This window comes from Panthera uncia (genome assembly GCF_023721935.1).
Source record: "Panthera uncia isolate 11264 chromosome A1 unlocalized genomic scaffold, Puncia_PCG_1.0 HiC_scaffold_16, whole genome shotgun sequence".
Lineage (NCBI taxonomy): Eukaryota > Metazoa > Chordata > Mammalia > Carnivora > Felidae > Panthera > Panthera uncia.
This window is the reverse complement of record NW_026057576.1, coordinates 20,953,730-20,968,923: the sequence shown is the minus strand read 5'-3', so window position 1 is coordinate 20,968,923 and position 15,194 is coordinate 20,953,730. Positions and strand designations below refer to the sequence as shown.

Here is a 15,194-nt window from a genome sequence, read left to right as displayed (position 1 = left end):
CCCCCCCCCCCCCCCCCCCCCCCACCGCAGCAGCAGCTGCGGTCAGGGGCAGGGCCATGGCGTGGCCGCAGAGAAGCGCTCAGGCCGGGCAAGTGATTCAGGAGTAGAAATACAGAGGGATGGGCTGGGGGTGGGAGGACAGAGAGGAGTCACTCAGGACCTGGTAGACTGCTGGTGTGAACAAGTGGGGCATTGAGGGGGGTGCTCGGGAAGTCACCGGCTCTGCCTCGGGGTCCTAGTGCCCATCCAGAAGAAGGAAAGCTTAGCCGCTTGGAGACCAGACAAGGGGTCTGGGTCTGCAGTGATGGGGGTCATGGGCATGCACATGGGGGTGTAGAGGTAGAGGAGGGTATATGGGGCCATTCAGGAGAGGAGTGGTCAGAGAGGAGGGGTGGAGGGACAGTGGTCACAGTCTCCCCTGTCCTGGAGTGTGGAGGGAGAGAAGGGCTGACAGTGGAGAGGGTTCTGGCCGGCCGCCAGCAGCCTCAGCACATCCTGGATGGCCCTTCTGTGGTGAATTGACTCTCACAGACTCCTCTCCTTGGCACTGTTGGGGGCTGCAGAGAAGAGCTCTGAGGAGAGGGCAGCATCCAGCCTGGGAAGGAGCCGCAGGGACACTGGGGCATCGTCTCCAGCGAGGTGGCCCATCAGCTCCTCACTGGCTTCCCACAGGCAGCTCACACCAGATCCCAGCTCCTCTCCATGAGGTCAGGGCCAGATCCTGAGCCTTTCCCGACAGCGACGTTGGGTGAAGTCCTGCATGCCCTCCTTGCCCTGGCCCTCTCCTCCAGGCGCTGGTTTCCTGGTGGCTCAGGCTGTGTGCCACTCGAGGACACAGACGGGCACAGCCAACTGCCAACTGAAAACCGCCAGTCTGTTTGGAAATGTCCCCTGTCAAGGTGAAGGGGAGCCTGGTGCTGCCAGAGGCCACCAGGTGGCTGCAGGTATGCCCTCCTCCTTCCTCCCAAAACCCCAGGCAGCACAGAGTCTCATTCACACAGATGGGCCAGGTCACGGCCCTGTGAATGCCATGCATCGCCCCCAGAAAACGGCAGAGGCTTCTTCCCCCACAGCAGGAACAGCAGTCTGCAGTTAGGGCCTCGCCTCTATTCCTGAAGCTGGCGTCCGGACCAGGGCCTCTCCAGGATGGGGCTGGGGAAAGAGCCAGGCCTAGCTGGGAGGTCAACCACCTTTTGTCCCGATGGCACTTTTTCAAAGGTATGTCAGCCTGGTCTTTAATGGAAATACCAAGCCTCTTAGTGAGCAGCTCTGGCCCACAGAGCTTACTTACTGCATGAGACACAGACTCGGATCGATGTCGCCATGACTGGGTCTGGTGGACACCTAGAAAGAACTTGGGGCCATCAGGGAGGAAGGAGTACAGACCCAGCAGCCCTCAACCCTCACTGAACAAACAGAGGAGGCTGAAGGGGAGGAACATGGTGGTTTTCCCCTGAGCCTCCAGTAGGAGAGAGAAGAGACAGCTACAGGTAACATAAGAATACACCTGAAAATGGGGTGAAGGACTGGGTGTGTTCTGAGGCCCCAACTACAGCAAGGAACGGGTGGCTTCCTCCGCACGTGGACTTCTGTAACCCCCCCAAACCAGTGCGATTGGCCCCTACTTTTCTTGAGCTCCAGATTCATTTGTCCACCTGCTGCCCAGAGTCTCCATGTGGAGATGCCACACCAAACTATCCAGAGCTGCCCTCACCATCTCTCTCACACGATTCTGTCCCTCGGGTGGGCACCTGGCCACAGCCACAGGCCTGTGAGGCGCCCTCGTCCTCGCCCGTATCTTCCAGAAATGGCACGGAACTAGGTGTGGTCGATGTTAAGCCCTGAATGTCTCACAAGTCCTGTAGCTTCTGCCTCTGGGCTGTGGGTTTGAATCCCGCTCAGCCATGTGCTCCCTGTACCATCTTGGGCAAATGCCCCTCGCTCTGCCTCTGTTTCCGCATCTGTAAAATCAGGGTAATCAGCACACGCCTCCTACGGTGGTTTTGAGGACTGAGTTTTGTACCTCCTGAAGTGTCTAAGCAGCAGGCACTAAGTCAGCAATAGCTGCCTTGATGATGGTATTAAACCCTTAGGACAGCATTCAAGACTCCCCTCCGGCCCCCTCCACACGTCCACACCTGACACACTGGGCACGCACTTCGTCATTCTCTGACCGTGCCATGCTCCAGGCCCTGTGGCTCCTTGTGCCTGGATTGCACACAGCAAACCTTTTCCCCGGCTGGCAGTGAGCCCCTGAGGGCCACTGAGGGAGAGGACAGGGAAGCACCTCCTGAGCTGGCTCGTGACGCACAGGTCACCCACGTTAGCGCCTTCACTTGCAAAACCTCGCTGTGAGGCAGGTCTTCTTTTTGCCTTGCTTTTTGGGCAGGAAACTGCAGCTCAGTGATTCTTCAGCTCCAAGAGCTGGTCGTGGAGCTGGAATGAAGTCCAGGTGTGTGGCCTTCCGCACCGTTTGTGTAGCTTCACTGACTGTGCAAACCTCTCATGTCGTTTAAGGGGAAAAACTAGAGGTCTTTGAGAGAGAGAGAGAGGACACGAAGAGGATGTGGAAACAATTCCCTCAGTGGTGGGTTTGCAATGTGTCCACTTAGCTAAGCCGAAACACGTTTCCAGGACTAATGAATTTGGGTCTCAAGTTGTCAGAGCTGCGAGGAGAAGCCAAGTGGCAGCCACATGTACCCTGGCAAAGTTTCTCTGAATCTGGGATCAGCCTGGGGAGCTCCCCAGTGAACTGCGCTGTCCCGTGGTCAGCCGCCATTCTGGAAGATGGAGGGCTCGGAGTGGCTCCACGGACTCCAGTGCTTCCTCATGGGTTCCCACTTTCAGTCGGCCTTGACCTGCCCTGCTGACTCAGGGACAGTATACGAGGCCTAACCCCTCTGGCAATCCTGTTGTGTCCCTCTGTGGTTGGTCCAGAATTAGTTCAATGGACATTGGGTTACATGGGTAAACAAGTGGTTGAATAAATCAATGTTTTGGTTGCTTTGCAATTCAAATTACAGGAGAACTAAAACTAAGGGAAGTCATGTTTTCCAACCTCTCCTAAAGGATAGATTAACGCATTTAACATGTTCTCCCCAAAGTCCCCCGTGGTCGCGGCTCTTTAAAGTAACATAGATGGCTCACGGTGTAGTGATTAAATCACAATCCGTGTTAGTTGATGGTAAAGGGGTTGTGAATTTTTATGTGGTTTTGTGACTTTATTTTAGGGTGTTGGTCCTCATACACCCTCCTCCACGGGAGGGGCTAGGTGATCCCCGCAGGAATCAGATGTGCATCCATCAGACTTCTGCCTTGTGGCAGCCCTGTGGCTCTGGGCCACAGAGGAATCTGAGATGGAAGAATGGCCGGCTGGGCAGCAACCACTCCTATCAGGAAATCTAAGCCAACGTTACGTCCAACTGAAAAAGCAAGCCAAGAGAACAAAAGCAGGTGCAGAATTACAGTCTGAAATTAATACCTGCATGCAGTCAAAGGGTTGTTCAAAATTCTAGATTGAATTCCCTATCTTGTAGGTCTCATTTGACCTTCCAAACATCAGATGACCAAGCGGAACAAATTTGCCCCCCTTGAATGAATCTAGCTTTTGAAGTCTTTCCACTGAGTTATCCTTCAGCTCTGGAATCCAGGATTCCCTCTTTTTCCTTGGGGGCCGTGAAGTGAAGTATCTGTCCCCACCCTGGGAAAGCCAGAGAGCATGTCTGCCTTGTGATGCATCCTCCTTTCCAAAGAGACAGCCTTTGGGAGCAGACCTAGCCTTAAATCCCGGCTCAGTTGCTGGCTGATGTGGAACACGTTCCTTACCCTTTCAGTCACTGTGTTCTCCTCCACAAAGTGACGTATCTGTAGAGGCCTAGTGCAAGCCAGGATTAGCATGTTGTTTTACTATGCTTTTGTTATGGTAGCGACATAAAAGCACTTTCCAGATTTCAAAAGTAAAATGATAGCCTTGTTCACATCCATCTTCAATCTTTTCAGTCTTCTTAGGAAGACCAAATCTAGCTTCATATGTTTCAGACCTTTGTCCACCAACAGGCCCTCACTACAGCATCCGAAACCTTCCTGGAAGAACAAAATGTTGGCGATTTCATGCCAAACGTACAGTAATGTTTTGGATAAAATGGGGAAAAAAAGATATAAAATCTTGGTTTTGGCTCATATAAGTAGACTAGAAAGATCTGTAAGTCTATTTGGAAACATCTGTCTTTTCATATTAAAAAAAAGTGTGACTCTCCTATTTCATTTTCTGTTACATTATTATGATCTCTTCCAGGTCTTGTGTAATTTCCAGACTGCACTGTGGCTCCAAGCAGCTTTGTATCACACAGACCAGTTGGCTGGTGACCGAGGCTTTGAGAGGCTCACCTGCTCCTCCCTCTCCCTGGCAGATATGCGCCCCCAGAGCCGCCAAGGAAGAGAACCCAGGGAGGCCGGCGATTGAGAAAGCTTGCACCAGGGCTGTGTGCACTCGGCCTTTTCTCCAGGGGTAATCCTAACATTTGGGCAGATGCCTGGCTTTAGCCAAGAGCCTCGTCCAAGAACATCATGATCTCAATCCTTGCTGGCTCACTCTGCCTTTGGCCCCCCAGGAGCCTCCCAGGCGGCAGCAGGGAAGGGCACAGAGTATTTCCTGACACCCTGAGCCTCTCCTGGTTCCCAGCTTTGAGGATGAAAGAGGGAGGAGGAACAGAGTTTGGCCTCAGGCCACCAGGGGCTTGTACCCCAGGGCTAGCCCGTGCTGTCTGGGAAAGTTAAACTGCTCAGAGCCTCAGTTTCCTCAAGTATGAAATGGGAGTGGCTCATGGCTGAGATGTGTATTTAGTGCCAGGCAGGCGGTGCTCTGTCAGTGGCAGCCTCACTTGGACAGTGGGACAGCAACAAGGCCGTGCAGTTAGTCAAGTGCAGGGGAAGATGCTGTGGGGCCTCTGGGCAGATTGAGCGCCCCCTAGAGGCCAGCCCGCCCTCCACCTGGGGATTTCCCTGTTGGGAGTGACAGGAACACAAACCGGGGACATGCAGAGGAAGGAAACTGACCACAGAGTGTGTGGCACCTTTTTATTTAGTCAGTCTTTATTTAAATGTGTGTTTTGAAATAGCTTATTAAATAGGACCTTCTCCAAGTTCAATTCTCACAATATTTACAGTGAATTTTGTGCAAACATATTTTGACTGTGAGCTTCTTGCTCCCCCCTTTCATGTTAATAATTTACAAATTTGTCTCACACAAAACCCCATCTACTTCATTCATGGCCTCTTAGGCTCTAGTTTTCTGTTGGACAGGTACTGATCTAGGGTAAGGATTTGTTGGCCAAGAGCTAATTCACGCCCAGAGGAAATAAAACATTTTATTTATCAAAAAAGAATTACAACAAGGCATTGCTTTCCAAATGGAAACATGTGTCCTAAGATGTTGCAGAACAGTATTAGCAGCCAAATAAATTTCCAACGATTATAGGGCTCTCTCTCTCTCTTTTTGAATGTTTACAGTCCTCTCTTTGAATCAAATAAGCAAAATCAGAAAAGTCAAATTCTAAGAGAGCCTGGACTGTCTGGGAATGTTATAAAAATAAGCTGACTTCAGTCAGCTAAAGAACGAAGGTCCTCGAAAGCGCCACCAGGTGGGGGTGGCCGTCCGCACCGGCACTGGCCAGAGCTGCTGTGAGAGGTCCCACAGGCCCCTCTCCGTTGGCCTCAGGACTCCACGCTGGGCCCAGAACCACATGGACCTGCGCCCCTGCCAAGAAGGGTGGACCCCTGCCAGGTAATCCTTCACATATAAAAGCGACAGAGGGCACGGAGCCCAGAGGAGGATCCCTGGAGAGCCATCCTTCCCTCTCTGGTGGAGAAATGCCCGCTGAAGAACATGGCACACGGTGTGGTATAAACTGTGGGTCCTGATGGAAGGCAACCCCTCACGATTTAGAAAGATACGAAAAATATACATTAATCATTATACCCCTAATGTCTTGCAAATATAGCTTTAAGATTTCATTCCATACACTTGAGGTCTAAAAACAAATCATAACCTTTTTTGTTGTTGGCCCGTGCCTTTTTTAAAAAAGAACACAAATTAAGTCCCTTAATCATACGGGTATGCAAGAGAATATTTGAGACCAAAATTTTGTAGGGTTTCTACCTTGTTGCCGAAAGCTTTAATGGGAAATCAGAGTGGCAGCTAATTAGAAAATAATTATAAAGATAAAAAAAGATAACTTTTGGTCATTTAAGAGTTTTTTGCACACATTTAATCATTTGCCCTTCCAATGGCAAGTTCCCTTCTTTATAGAAGCGGGTCTCACCCTCTAGACCCACAGTTTTGTACATGCCAGGCATCCCAGTGCGTGATTCCTACTCTAAAACAACTTTCACCACAAAAAAATTTTCCCATAATGACAATGAGGAACAGTCAAATTATTCCAAACATTCCCTAACCCTCCAGGAGCCTGTGTGAAACAGCAGTGCCCCCGGCCTCACCATCTGTGAGCAGGTCCTACCCACGGGTCCCCAAGTCCCTGTGACTCTTGCTGATGCATCCTCCCTTTGCTAGGCGGGTCCCCCACTAACCGCTGACCAGGCTGGAGGTTGCAGGGGGTGCCCCAGGAAGTCGGGTGCTGAGGAGAGCCACTGCGACAGGGCTCGGACAGTGAGGGAGAGGGGGGCTGTGCTTCCCTAGCAAGTTAGCTACAGTCCGAGCACACAGGCAGGGAACAAGGACGACTGAAAACGTGGACCTTACTTCACCAGCTCTCTCAGCGCCTTGACAAAACTGAGTGTCCAAGTGCAGATAGGCGGGATGGTTTTGCGCCTCTTGCCCCCACAGCCAGTTCTCCTCTGAGAACTTAATTTTGAGCGCTCAGTGATGCCCGTGCTTTGGGCTTCTACTCGGTGGCCTGTGCTGACTCAGGGCTCAGATCTGCAAGCCCATGACCCTGCTGCCTTTTGCCAACAAAGGGTTAAAACTTGTTTATCAACATCTAATACAATGGCTCTGATTTGACATAAATCATCCCAGACTTGATTCAAATGAATACATTATTCTAGGTTAATCATTTTTCATTCAAATGTTTATATTCCATCTACCCTGAACAATGAATTGAGAAAAAACAGGCACCTCCAAAACCTTCCCAAGAACAATGACTTTTTCAAATGACATTTTCTGTACAAACAAATGACACGGTGACTGTGGCAGGAGGGTGGGTGAGCCCCTCAAGGGGTGGTTTTCTTCAAGTCCCGGATCTGTTTAATCAGGTAGTTCTTCTCATCGGTGAACTGCTCATCGTCCGTCCTTTCCTTTTGGAAGCTGCTCAGAAACTCAATGAGTTTGGGTTGATTTTTTAATAGAATCTCCACGATAGGCTGTGTTTTGTGAGGACTGGCCACGAACACCTGAAACGTAAAGAAACACCTCGGTCAAGGAACGCACAGCAGCCACAATGTAGACCCCACTCGGGGTCCTCGTGCTACTTGTGTTAGTAAAATATAGAGGCCCCAGATTATGCTTCCCCACTGAGGGAAGTCAGTAATTCCCCATTCATATGTGTTCTGGGCAGCTAGCCAGGAGCACATTAGAACCATCTACAAACATTTTAAATTTTACTTTGTTTCGATTCTAAATGTCTTAAATGGTGGGGTGCCTGCGGGGCTCGGTGTGTTAAGCATCCAACTCTTGATTTTGGCTCAGGTCATGATCTCATGGTTCCTGGGATTGAGCCCCGCGTTGGGCTCTGTGCTGACTGACGGGAGCCTGCTTGGGATTCTCTCCCTTCCTGTCTCTGCCCCTCCCCTGCATGCATGCACACACACACACACACACACACACATACACAGTCACTCTCTCTCTCTCTCTCAAAATAAATATTTTTGTTTTAAAAAGGACCCCCAACTGGTTTACGTTGTTATACAGAATGCCTGACCTTTATACAATACTTATTAGTATGTCAGAAAATCATGTGCTAAAGCCAAATATGTGGCTCCTGTGGTTACCATTTATTTACAAGGTACTTGCTGTGAAGTTTTAGGTAGAAACTGTCTGGCATTTTGTGGCAACTACCGTAAATAACTCATAATAGTCTTTCTTTCTAAAAAATAAAGATTATATTGGATAAACTAAGCTTCTCTGTTTCAATACAACATAAATGTGAAACGTAGAGGAATTTGCAGTCAGGCATCACTGGATTAACTACACTGAATCTCCACACTGTATACCAAAAAATTGCTAACTTTGCATTCAAGTTTAAAATTTTTTCCTAATTTAATTTTTTATGACTCTTGAACTCTGCTGCCTCTAAAGGTAGCTGCTGCTTAGAGGCAGCTGATGTAACAGTGCACAATCCTTCTGAGGCGGCCAGGAACTGAGGGCCCCAGTGCGGCTGGAGATGACCCAGTACCATAAGGAATGCACTTCTTTTTTTAAATGTTTATTTTTGAGAGAGACAGAGTGCAAGCAGGGGAGGGGCAGAGAGAGAGACGGGGACAGAGGATCCGAAGGAGGCTCTGTGCTGACAGCAGAACTCACAAACCATGAGATCATGACCTGAGCCAAAGTCAGACGCTTAACTGACTGAGCCACCCAGGCACCCCAGGAACACACTTCTAAATCAAGGCACGGTGAGCCAAACCTTCTGAATATTATGACCAGTATAGGCAGTTTCTTGGTTCTCTCTCTGCTGAACCCATTTTTTTAACATGCTATTTTCAAACCACCCCAAACAAGTCAGACAAATGGAACTACCTGTGGCTTCTCTTTTTATAGCGTGGTCTTATTGGCTGTATCCCTGCATTTACACACGTTTCAGAACTGTGATTCATGGAGTTCTCAAGCATGGGTAGAGAAAGGCAAATATCATGACCACAACACAAATATTTTTAACTCAGAAAACTAAGAATACTTTGCTCTCTATTTTAAACCTGAATGCTTTTTTATGAAAGATTAAAAAAAAAAAGCATGCCTTATACACACATTCATTCATTGCATTCAAATCCTATTTTGCCAAGAGAGATTTGCACTAAACAAGGCATTGGAAGGCTAGTATTCTGCTTTGCTAACCTTACTGTCTGAGAGGCATGTCGGAAGCCCTGAGTACTTCGTACGTGGATTTGAAACCGGGGCTCCCGTTACAGTTACATGGAAGTAACTCAAAGCTAAATTCCATTCCAGTGAAGTATAAAATAAGGCCTCTTCATTCTAAAGGCTCCCCACTTCAGGTGAATACAAATCTGAGTGATATCATATTTAGAATATTTTGACACAATACCTGTCATTATTGATCAAAGACAGTAACTTTTTTCCTATTTAAGAAAGAAGGACCTGATCCCTGCCTCTGCAAGCTGGCTGATGTCTGTGAGCACCAGTGAGCCCACAGCTGGACCAGACGGGGCCCTACCACCTGTGCGGGGAGAAACAAAACCATGGGAGGGAAGTGAGCAGGCAGAAAGAGAGCAGGTTGGAAGTTCAGGATGCTTAAAACTCTCCAGATTCTCCTGAAATCATCCCCCTCACTGCCACTGTCCTTATCATCATTCTGATTATGAAAGTGATATGTGTGGAAAACCAGGAAAACAAAGAAAAAGAAAGACACAAAGAAGAAAGGAAAAAAAAAAAAAAACCTCTTAAATAATTTCTCCACCTAAAGATACCACTGTGAATATCTGGTGTACGTCCTTCCGGCATTTCTTTCTGTGCATATAGCTATAAATATAGTTTAGACAAAACTGGGCTTGCATTCTATACACGGTGGTTTGTAAACCGCTTCCTCATTTACTATGTTTTTAATAGTTACAGCTGCTTCTTACATTGAAGTGAGCCAATCACCATTTAAGGTACGGTCAAGGCTACAATAAGAGACGTCGTTGTTCTGACAACTGCTTTGGGATTTTGGAATCCAAGTCTTTGGGATTTACAAATTGCACACAATTGTGGAAATTATGTAAGAAACTATATACTTATTCCAAAACTACATGGAAAAGCAACTTTAAAAAATTTCTTATTTTAATAATATTCACATTTCCTTATAAATATCACTAGTCTTCGTTTTCCTTATATACTATCACAACTGTATTTGTTAAAGTAGGTAATAATATTATAAATACTCAGCGCCAGGATTATCACAATGAGACATGAGTAGTATGTTTGGTGATATTGGTAAAGTTGGTCACAAATACCCTTTATAAACCTTTCTATAAACAAACATAGAGGGGACTATTTTATGAATTTTTAAAGAGAGTCTCTTAAAAAGTAGAAAAGAGAGGTGAGGTCTTAATTACAGCTTTTCACTTTTTCCCTCCACAACTTGGTTAAATAAGCAAAAAGGGCACATTGAGTTCAGATGAAGACATGATAAAGTCGAGCATTCTGCACTATTTAAAATAGTTGATGGGGGCGTATGGATGGCTCAGTCAGTTAAGCGTTGGACTCTTGATTTCAGCTCAAGTCATGATCTCCCAGGATCGAGCCCCATGTCACACTCTGCACTGACAGTGTGCAGCCTGCTAGAGATTTTCTCTCCCTCTCTCTGTCCCTCCCCAGCTCTCTCTCTCTCTCTCTTTTACGATAAATAAAAATTAAAAAAATTTAAAGCAGTTGATGAAACATTAAGTTGAAATAAGCACTTTTTTACTGTACTGTTAACATTTTTAGAAAAATTATTAATATTACATCAGCTCATAGCTGATTCCTAAATGTACTCAGCTGAATTGTTTCCTCCATCAGTAGACTTAGATTTGGCACGTCAAGACCAGAGTGGTTGGCCTGCTAAAAAGAACAGGTCCTGAAGGAAGTAGGTAATTCATGGTCAGGTTTTCACCAAATTAATCTGCAATTCTGCCTTCTTTTCAGTAAGACCACATGGAAAGGATTTCTCAACTAGGATATTTCTTGTTCTCTGTACTTTTTTTAGGTGAATTGTCAAGCTGGCTGTTGTATTTTGGAAGAAGTGAGGGTGGAGCTTCTTGTTTTCAGGGAAATAGCAATGGCAGCCACTGCTAGGATCTGAGTGACAGAGTAATACACTCAGGAACATTTTCGTCACTGGCCATGCCTGAGTTCCAGCTGTTCTAAGAAGTGGGCCAAAAGGTACAGACCACCCCCATCCCCTACCTGGTTTGGTGGGAAGTGGTATCATGGTCCTTTGCTATAAAGGAAATTAATGGGGAAAGGAAAGGGAGCCAACTCATAGCTGATTCCTAAGTTCACAATGGGCACCCCTCTGGGACAGCCAGAATCACGAGACAAAGGTCTGAACCGAGTAACAGACTACTGACTAGACTACTGACATGAATTCAACGCTTGCATTCGGCAAGTGAGGAATCAGATCCAGATGGATTTGCCCAAAGTCACTGGTGGCAATTAAGCCAGAACAAAGACCCAGGTCTCTTGACTTCCATCCAGCACTTTCCCACCATACCATCCTGCTGGTCAACAACAGAAAAAAACATGAGATGGCATCTCATTCACTTCTCTGAACTTAGCAGCAAGCTAATGAAAATAATCTAGTAAAGACATTTTAGTAGTAGTGTGTTACACATTTTCTGCCCCTTATGGAAGGTGCTTTTGGGGAAAAAACTATTAACACAGAACTGTGAAAAAAAACCACTCTCGGACTCAGCTGTTGCTTTTTCTAAATAACAAAATATTATACTTGGCAAGTGAACAATTCAGTTCTTACTTCAGTGGAGGAAACCACAGGGTACGGGGTAGGCACATAGAAGTAAAGAAGTGGTCAGCTATTTTTAAATGCACCCACTCTGTCCAATGATTAGATGATCCAAATTCTGAGGACAGAAGTAGGTTATTTCTCTTTGGCCACCCACTGAATACTTCCATAATCCTGCATTTTTGAACAAAATTTTATGTGGCTTGTTCTCATCTAAGATGATGTTAAAATTCCACAGGAGCTGAGTGACAGGACACATGGCCTCCTACAATTTCTTCAGTCAGGAGGGTCTTGAGAGGGTCTATCATTTATACTGTGTAGGCAGCTTCCAGTGCTACAGCAGTCTATTTGTGCCTCTTCTGATTTGCATTTACTTTTTTATGAAATAATTCTGACATAGAAAAAGAGTACAATAACATATCAGATGTCATGTTCCCATGAGCTGCTCTATCAAAATCTAAGATTTTCGGCTCTATGGAATAAAGAATTGGGGAGGAAGATGGCAGCGTAGGAGGAGGCTGGGCTCACCGTGCATCCTGCTGATCACTTAGATTCCACCTACACCTGCCTAAATAACCCAGAAAACCACCAGAAGACTAGCAGAACGGAGTCTCCAGAGCCAAGGGCAGACGAGAGGCCCACGGAAGAGGGTAGGAAGGGCGGCGAGGCGGTGCGCGCTCCACGGACTGGTGGGAGGGAGCTAGGGCGGAGGGGCGGCCCGCCAGCCAAGCAGAGACCCTGAGTCTGGCTTGCAAAAGCAGAGGGGCCGGACAGAGTGTGTTCCGACAGCAAGCGGGACTTGACATCTGGAAGGTTATAAGCTAACAGCTCTACTCGGAGAACGGGAGGGCTGGAGGACAACGGGAGGGAGAGTTGGGGCTTGAGCCCCGGAGGACAGAGTGCAGCTTGGCGGGGAACAAAGGCGCTCGCCAGCGCCATCTCCCTCGCCCATCCCCCAGCCAAAATCCCAAAGGGAACCGGTTCCTGTCACTGAACTTGGCTTGCACCGCACAAACACCCAACGCTGTGCTTCTGCGGATCCATCCCTCCGGCGGGTCTGACTCCTGCCCGGTGCCACAGGGCCCCTCCTGAAGTGGATCACCAAAGGATAAGCAAGCTGAGCCTGCCTCTCCCGCCCCTGTGCACCTTGCCGATCCACCCCAGCTAATACGCCAGATCCCCAGCACCACAAGCCTGGCAGTGTGCAAGTAGCCCAGACGGGCCACGCCACCCCACAGTGAATACCCTAGGAGAGGGGAAGAGAAGGCACACACCAGTCTGACTGTGGCCCCAGCGGTGGGCTGGGGGCAGACATCAGGTCTGACTGTGGCCCCGCCCACCAACGCAAGTTATTCAAGACAGCACAGGGGAAGTGCCCCGAAGTCCCGCACCACTCCAGGGACTATCCAAAATGACAAAACAGAAGAATTCCCCTCAAAAGAATCTCCAGGAAATAACTACAGCTAATGAACTGATCAAAAACGATTTAAACAATATAACAGAAAGTGAATTTAGAATAATAGTCATAAAATTAATCACTGGGCTTTAAAACAGTATAGAGGACAGCAGAGAATCTATTGCTACAGAGATCAAGGGACTAAGGAACAGCCAGGAGGAGCTAAAAAATGCTATAAATGAGCTGCAAAATAAAATGGAACAACCACGGCTCGGATTGAAGAGGCAGAGGAGAGAATAGGGGAACTAGAAGATAAAATTATGGAAAAAGAGGAAGCTGAGAAAAAGAGAGATAAAATCCAGGAGTATGAGGGGAAAATTAGAGAACTAAGTGATGCAGTAAAGAGAAATAATCTACGCATAATTGGTATTCCAGAGGAGGAAGAGAGAGGGAAAGGTGCTGAAGGTGTACTTGAAGAAATAATAGCTGAGAACTTCCCTGATCTGGGGAAAGAAAAAGGCAATGAAATCCAAGAGGCACAGAGAACTCCCTTCAGACGTGACTTGAATTGATCTTCTGCACGACATATCATAGTGAAACTGGCAAAATACAAGGATAAAGAGAAAATTCTGAAAGCAGCTAGGGATAAATGTGCTCTAACATATAAAGGGAGACCGAGAAGACTCATGACGGATCTCTCTACTGAAAGTTGGCAGGCCAGAAAGGAATGGCAGGAAATCTTCAATGTGATGAACAGAAAAAAAGATGCAGCCGAGAATCCTTTATCCAGCAAGTCTGTCATTTAGAATAGAAGGAGAGATAAAGGTATTCCCAAACAAACAAAAACTGAAGGAATTCGTCACCACTAAACCAGCCCTACAAGAGATCCTAAGGGGGATCCTGTGAGACAAAGTACCAGAGACATCACTACAAACATGAAACCTACAGACATCACAATGACTCTAAACACACATCTTTCTATAATAACACTGAACGTAAATGGACTAAATGCGCCAACCAAAAGACACAGGGTATCAGAATGGATAAAAAAACAAGACCCATCTATTTGCTGTCTACAAGAGACTCATTTTAGACCTGAGGACATTTTCAGATTGAAAGTAAGGGGATGGAGAACTATTTATCATGCTACTGGAAGTCAAAAGAAAGCTGGAGTAGCCATACTTATATCAGACAAACTAGACTTTAAATTAAAGGCTGTAACAAGAGATGAAGAAGGGCATTATATAATAGTTACAGGGTCTATCCATCAGGAAGAGCTAACAATTATAAATGTCTATGCGCCGAATACAGGAGCCCCAAATATATAAAACAATTACTCACAAACATAAGCAACCATATTGATAAGAATGTGGTAATTGCAGGGGACTTTAACATTCTACTTACAGAAATGGATAGATCATCTAGACACACGGTCAATAAAGAAACAAGGGCCCTGAATGATACATTGGATCAGATGGACTTGACAGATATATTTAGAACACTGCATCCCAAAGCAACAGAATATACTTTCTTCTCGAGTGCACATGGAACATTCTTCAAGATAGATCACATACTGGGTCACAAAACAGCCCTTCATAAGTATACAAGAATTGAAATCATACCATGCATACTTCAGACCACAATGCTATGAAGCTTGAAATCGACCACAGGAAAAAGTCTGGAAAACCTCCAAAGGCATGGAGGTTAAAGAACACCCTACTAAAGAATGAGTGGGTCAACCAGGCAATTAGAGAAGAAATTTTAAAATATATGGAAACAAATGAAAATGAAAATACAACAATCCAAACGCTTTGGGATGCAGCGAAGGCAGTCCTGAGAGGAAAATACATTGCAATCCAGGTCTATCTCAAGAAACAAGAAAAATCCCAAATACAAAATCTAACAGCACACCTAAAGGAAACAGAAGCAGAACAGCAAAGACAGCCTAAACCCAGCAGAAGAAGAGAAAGATCAGAGCAGAAATAAACAATATGGAATCTAAAAAAACTGTAGAGCAGATCAACGAAACCAAGAGTTGGTTTTTTGAAAAAATAAACAAAATTGATGAACCTCTAGCCAGGCTTCTCAAAAAGAAAAGGGAGATGACCCAAATAGATAAAATCATG

The 15,194-nt window shown here is 46.5% G+C and overlaps 1 protein-coding gene across 6 annotated transcripts in view; it reads right to left on the bottom strand.

The window, feature by feature from the left end:
* Window positions 1-5,062: 5,062 nt before the first annotated feature.
* CAB39L (calcium binding protein 39 like) overlaps window positions 5,063-15,194 on the bottom strand; it is a 129,819-nt gene continuing 119,687 nt past the window's right edge. For all 6 annotated transcript variants that reach the window (XM_049646897.1, XM_049646893.1, XM_049646896.1 and 3 more), the window contains one exon: window positions 5,063-7,407. In XM_049646897.1, the coding sequence (XP_049502854.1) occupies window positions 7,228-7,407 (180 nt within the window). In that variant the 3' untranslated portion in view covers window positions 5,063-7,227. The remainder of the gene's footprint in view (window positions 7,408-15,194) is intronic.